A 6,547-nucleotide genomic window follows, 5' to 3' on the forward strand; every position below is an offset into this window, starting at 1 on the left:
CCTCGCCAGTGGGAGAGGAGTCCAGCCAGGGAGGGACTCCTGCCAGGCCCAGACAGCAAGTCACCCTAATGAGCACACCGCCTCCCCCGGCCTTGACCTTGTGCTTCATTTAAATACTAACTGTTACTGAATCAGCCTGAAAGCAGGGCGGGAGGGAACTTCGTCAGCTGCACCCATAGTGCCACCCCCTCGCAGAGTATCCGCTTTCCTCTGCGACCTTGCGCTCTACCGCGGCGTACATGGCTGTCTTCCCTTCCTGAAACACCCAGGGTTCTCACGGTGATATGCAGTCTATGTCAACGTCATTCCCGTGGTAACAAAAGGTAAGTCTCCTGAAAACCCTGCGCATACAAATAACTGCCGCTGCGAAGACCGCTATGCCTTCATGAACATGTACTCCGTAAATAAGCCACAGTACATATTCTTACATAGCTGGGATATGAACAGAGTGCACTTTTCTATATTTTTCACTTAAAATAATATCTTACAAAATCCCACGCTTCTGTGACCACCTGAACGATGCTGTTATGTCTGTCTAGCGTTAGTCACGTGTGTTTCCCAATTGCTTCCATGTCACCACTTGTAACATGACCTCTGCACAAAAGGGAAAAAGCAAGCGCGGTTCGTGTTCTAACACCTGAATTTGTATGAAGAACCTATGTATTCACTTCAGATGTGTGTGCCCCGTGCTCCGGCCGTCCTGAAAGGGCCACTGGGGGGCAGCAGAGTGAAGTGAAAGAAATGGCTGTCCCAGCACCTGTTCCCCCAACGCAGCTGCTTTCCTTCGCTAGCGCTCTGCTCCCGCACCTGCTCCCCCACCTGCTCCCACACCTGCTCCCGCACCTGCTCCCGCACCTGCTCCCCCACCTGCTCCCACACCTGCTCCGCACCTGCTGCCCCACCTGCTCCCGCACCTGCTCCCGCACCTGCTCCCACATCTGCTCAGCGAGGGCGCTAGAGCAGCACTGCTCACGTGTGGTCTTTGGGCGGCAGCAGCACATCACCTGGGTGCTGGTCAGACACGCATTCTGGCTCCACTTGAGGACTCAAGAGCTGCACTTACCATCCCCCAGTGACCCGCTCCTCTAAGTTTGAGGTGGCCATTCTGAGAGAATTTTGATCTCACCAAGCTTTTTCCTACAGTTTTGTGTTGCTCCTTCCCGTGTTAAGCTCATGTGTTTGAGGCACCGTCTACTCTGGCTGGACCTAGGTCCCGACTAACCTTACATGTTTCTCTCAAAGGCCAGGCAAGACTCCCCATTTCTCTGGCCAGTAAAACTAAGGCCCCGGCCCGGGCTGTGCATCCCACCCGCACCTTCTGGACACCAGCCTGGAAGCCCTGGAGACGGCTGCACTTGATCATCTGGTGGAGGAGGACTCGGGCCAGGGCGGCGTCCAGCAGCTCCAGGTCTCCATAGAAACAGACGAGCAGCCCCAGCCTGTGTGAGAGGAGAAGGGCCTGGCGCAGGGCGCAGGGACCGGCGCAGGACAAGCAGTGGGGCTGGGCTCGGAGCTGGGTCCAGCAGTCAGCTCTCCTCCTGGGCGGGGGGCCTGAGAGCAGCCTGGTGCGGAGTTAGCCACAGAGACGCCCCCTTTCCTGGGAGACAGCGCTGCCCGCCAGGGGTTCTCTGGGGCCCAGATTCATGGCCAGGATGCTTTGCAAACCACACCCAGGTGATAATGACCTCCAACACAGAAAACACAGGAGACGGAGGCATGTCGGGCAGCAGTGGGATGTGACCCTGGTCCAGCTGGGAGCGCCGTCGCCCGTGGTGAAGAGCCCAGCTGCGGGCCAGCGGACTCGGCAGGTCACCTGACTTCTCTGCCAGGCTGCTGCCCACGATCCGTCTGCACAGGGCGGCCAGGCTGCTGCCCGCGGTCCGTCTGCACAGGGCGGCCAGGCTGCTGCCCGTGGTCCGTCTGCACAGGGCGGCCAGGCTGCTGCTGCCCGCGGTCCGTCTGCAGCTGCTGCCCTGGTCCGTCTGCACAGGGCGGCCAGGCTGCTGCTGCCCGCGGTCCGTCTGCACAGGGCCCGGCCCAGAGGCTTTGACCGGGCAGGTTTGCTGTGTTCGTGAGCACACATAGCACATGTGATGGGTGCAGGATGGGGAACGCTGCGCGTGTGAGGAGAGGCATGCTGAAGGTTAGCACACTTCCTGGTGGGGACGGACCACACGTTCGGTCCTGGCTGCTCTTAGCATTCCATGCTATCTCCTGGATGTGGCGTGGTGACCGCCCTGTTGGCCATGCCCCACCTGGCTCCGCCCTCCCAGGACACGGACATGCTCGGACGTGTCCACAGGAGAGCAACCGGGTCAGGGAGGGTCTGAAATTGTGTCGAATGAGAAAGATGACAGGGGGGAGCAAAGGCTGAAGTTGAGAATAGCTAACATTTCTTGAGACATAACTGTCCGGTGTGTGTGATCCTTACAAGGACTCAGTGAGGTGGGCAGGCCCTGGCCCCCCCTTTCACGGACAGAGAAAGGGGGTGTGAACACTGCCGGAATCACATGGCTGATAAGTTGCAGAACCAGGATCACACCAGGCCTGGCTCAGGGCCCACTAAGGCAGTGGTTCCCAACCTTCCTAATGCCGCAACCCTTTAATACAGTTCCTCATGTTGTGACCCAACCATAAAATTATTTTCGTTGCTATTTCCAAACTGTAATGTTGCTACTGTTATGAATCGTAATGTAAATATCTGATATGCAGGATGGTCTTAGGCGACCTCTGTGAAAGGGTCGTTCGACCGCCAAAGGGGTCATGACCCACAGGTTGAGAACCGCTGCACTAAGGTATCCTTCATGTAACCACAGAAACAGGGGACCCAGGCTGCTGGTGAGAATTACCAGGGATGGAGGGAGAAGGGGTAACAGTTTTATGTAAGAGCATTCTCACAAGTGAGCTTGAAAAACTTGAAGGTGGGAGGTGATGTTGGAGGAGACAGCAAGGCCCGGGTATTCACACACACACACCCACACACACACACACACACACACTGCATGCCCATCCCCCCGACATTCGGACTCTTTTTGGGCACAGCTCCTGCTGGCAATGGCTCCTGGAGGATCCCATTACAACCCCTAAATTCTAGAGCTGATCTCATCTGGGGTCTAACAACCCACCGGAGAGTCTAGAGAACAAGGGTTCACAAGTATGGGGACCCAGGAGCCGTTTCCAACACTCCGCCCAGCTCACTGGGAATTACACATTTACCTTGAGATGGACAGCGTGCCGAGGGTTTAACCCTGAGCTTGACAATGTTGCATAAAATGCCTGGCACCCAGGAGACCCCAGAAAGCCTCTGTGCCCCTTAGGCCTTGGAGAGGTCTCTGGGGAAGCCCCTCCCCCGAGACTATTCACGGACCAGCCACTCCCCTTCCCGCCAGGAGCCTTTGCTGCTCAGAGGAACCCGAGCCCAGAGCGCATCTTGGGCAAAGCTCGGAGGGCCCTGCCTGTGGACGGTGGAGGCGTTCCTCATGTCGAAGTCGGAGGAGCCGATCCGCTCCAGGAAGGCCTGGGCCAGCTCCGGCGTGATGTCATAGACGGTGTCCAGCTGCTTGGTGGCGTTGTCATAGCTGATGAACAGCCCGATCTGGTGGACAAGCACAGAAAGGTCATGTGGAGGACGGGCGTGGCCACGGCACCCGGGGGTCCGCGCTGCGCCATCCCAGACACGGTGCGCTGTTCCCGCTGCCGTGGCCGAGCTCACGGCCCCTCGCCGCGGGGTGCTGCCTGCCTCAGAAAGCCCCCTGGTATTTAAGGAGCATTACTTCTACCACCCATGACGCTGGACTTTTTTAAGCTAATATTTGCGCATTTACTTCTAGATTTGTTATACTGGGGTCAGAGAATGTGGCCCACACATTTCCTGCTTTGGGGAATCGGAGTTTTTTGAATAGATGAGTGAGTTTATAAGTGACCTCAGGAAATTAAAAACATGTATCCTTTGTAGGACTAAAAAGTGAACTAGAATAGAATCTGAGCAGCATATTATTATCTTTCTATTCCTGCGCACTTTTTGCCTGTGTCCAGGGCCGTCCCCTTAATGTCCTGATGTTTCACCGCACTGTTTTCTGTGCCTAAGAGGCTCGTACAGCTGCCTCTCCCCCGGAGACTGCCCATTGCCCCGTGACGTGCCCTTGGCGGGGGCCTGCTTTCCCCTCCCTTCCCCACACTTCTAGACGCAGAAGAAAAGGTGCGTGTGGGATCTGACCCTAGCAATGCCCCTGCCAGCTTCCTCGGAACTAACCTGTCTGCCCACCTCCCGGACTCAGCGCTGGGAGGGCACAGCGGGGTTAACCCGTGTTGTAATCAGGTTTCAAAATCAAGACATTCAACACGCGCCCGGCCTCCCAGGTAGAAAGAGGAGCCGCGTGCTGCCCTGGCTTCGTAATGGCCGGGCGTTGCTGGGTCAGTCGGCCCTGAACAGCCTGTCACTTCTGCAGAGACTTCTCTCACTGAGAGTGGATGACTGGCCAGCTGGGCGCTCGGGGTAGAGGCCCAGGCAAGCCCACCGCCCCTTGAGTGCCTCCGGTTGGCAGTGTGCCTAGGAGGCTGCCGTCCAGAGTCAGGGTCACTGGGTCAACACCAGGACAGCAACCGGCTGGCCACGCGCTAAGCAGCGCAGGACGGAGCTCAGTGCTGCTACTCCGTGTTGCTTCCACTCAGTCCACGCCTCCTGGCCGGGAAACGCTAGCGCTGTTTTCCGTGGCCTTTCTGGAGGACGAAAATACTCAGGTGATTTTTGGTTCACAGCCAACCTGCTGTCACGTGGGCTCGCGTCAGAGCTGTCTCAGTGGCCACAACCCTTCCCTTTTCTGGGTTCGTCTGCACTAGAACACAGTCGGGGGGCTGACGGCTTGAGGCCGCTCTCCAAGCGTTTTCTTAGAGACCCGGCTACCCTGGGCTGCGGGCTGACCTCGTCCCGGTGAGTTAGCAAGTGTGCCTTCCCGACTTACTTCCATGGGACTGATTTTCGTAATTTCTTCAAGGGGTAGGTGAACCATGTATCTGCCCAAAATCCATAAGATTTCTGCGCTGACCCATGAAGCAGACCCATCTGCAAGCGAATAAAAGAACAGGTGGGTAAGTGAACGAGGGAGTAAGAGCCCTGCACTGTGGTGGGGCTTGATGGCAGGACCCCCTTCCTGCATTCATGAACCCGTTAGCTCCTCCGAGGCGTTCCCGGGCAGCACCCTGCCCCCGGACGCTCGCCGCGCACTGGGAGGCGCAGGTGCCGCCAACGGGGCTTTGTCACCCAGCAGTGTGCTGCCTGCACAGGCCGCACCAGCAGCCCCGGGGCTGTTAGAGATGCAGGTTATTCGTTAAGACTTCAGACCACAGAATAGAGCTTTGTTGTAGCTCACTTAGTTACTAAGTAACCTGGCAACTTTAAATATATCTGACTCTTATTACTAATAATAGTTATCATCCTTGCTGATTATCACCATGTTACTAGACTTGAGCCAGACCAAACCACTTGTACGCACCCCATATGTTTGCCAAGCTCTGCGTGCTCAGGCCCTTCCCGTGAGCTGGAATGCCTTCCACCTAACCGGGGCTGGGGAACCTTCCTTCTGCCAAGCGCCATTTGGATGTTTATAACATCATTTACGGGCCATACAAAATGATCAACTTAAAAATGAGCCTGCTGTATTTGGTCAAACATTTAACTAACTCACCCCCAATGCCTTGGCAGGGCCAGACCAAATGGTTTCGAGGGACTTATACGGCCCGCGGGCCGGACGTTCCCCACCCGATACCCTTCTGCTTCCAAATCCTACCTTCGAGATTGAGCTCACACATCTCCTCTTCCCTACAGCCCACCTTGTCTCCCAGCCAGCACTACACTCTCTCCTCTGAACTCCCGAGGACTCGCCACTCTGTTTGAATTTCCCCATCAATGGGATGTCAACAGAACTTGAAGAACCATCGTGTGGAGAAAAGGGACCCTCGTGCACCATGAATGGGAGTGCAGATCGGTGCAGCCACGATGGAGAACAGTATGGGGGCCCTCAAAAACATAAAAATAGAGTGACCTATGACCCAGCAATCCCGCTCCGGGGCATTTCTCTGGAGGAAATGAAAATACTAATTTGAAAAGCTATCTGCACCCCAGTATTATTTACAAGAGCCGAGATAGGGGAGCAGCCCAGGTGTCCATCAGTAACTGAGTGGATAAAGAAGTGGTACATGTCAACAATGGAGTATGACTCAGCTATAAAAAAAAGAATAAAATCTTAGAAACCATCAACAAAACAACAAGAAAGCCCACTGCATGGGAGAACATATTTGCCAATGTTATCTCTAATAAGGGTTTAATCTCCAACATTTACAGAGAAATCATACAACTTAACAAAAGGAAGATAAACAATCCAATAAAAAAATGGGCAAAGGACCTAAATAGACACTTTTCGAAAGAGGACATACAGAAGGACCAGAGACGTATGAAAACATGCTCAAAGTCACTAATCATCTCAGAGATGCAAATCAAAACAACAATGAGGTACCATCTCACACCTGTCAGAATGGCTATCATCAACAA

The 6,547-nt window shown here is 55.1% G+C and overlaps 1 protein-coding gene across 1 annotated transcript in view; it reads right to left on the reverse strand.

Moving 5' to 3' along the window:
* Nucleotides 1–6,547, reverse strand: part of OTOA (otoancorin) — an 86,469-nt gene that overhangs the window by 32,505 nt on the left and 47,417 nt on the right. The window contains 3 exon segments of the mRNA XM_015563897.1: nt 1,316–1,439; nt 3,456–3,595; nt 4,962–5,062. Coding sequence (XP_015419383.1) covers nt 1,316–1,439; nt 3,456–3,595; nt 4,962–5,062 — 365 coding nt within the window.

This window comes from Myotis davidii, unplaced genomic scaffold, assembly GCF_000327345.1.
Source record: "Myotis davidii unplaced genomic scaffold, ASM32734v1 scaffold150, whole genome shotgun sequence".
NCBI classification, from domain to species: domain Eukaryota; kingdom Metazoa; phylum Chordata; class Mammalia; order Chiroptera; family Vespertilionidae; genus Myotis; species Myotis davidii.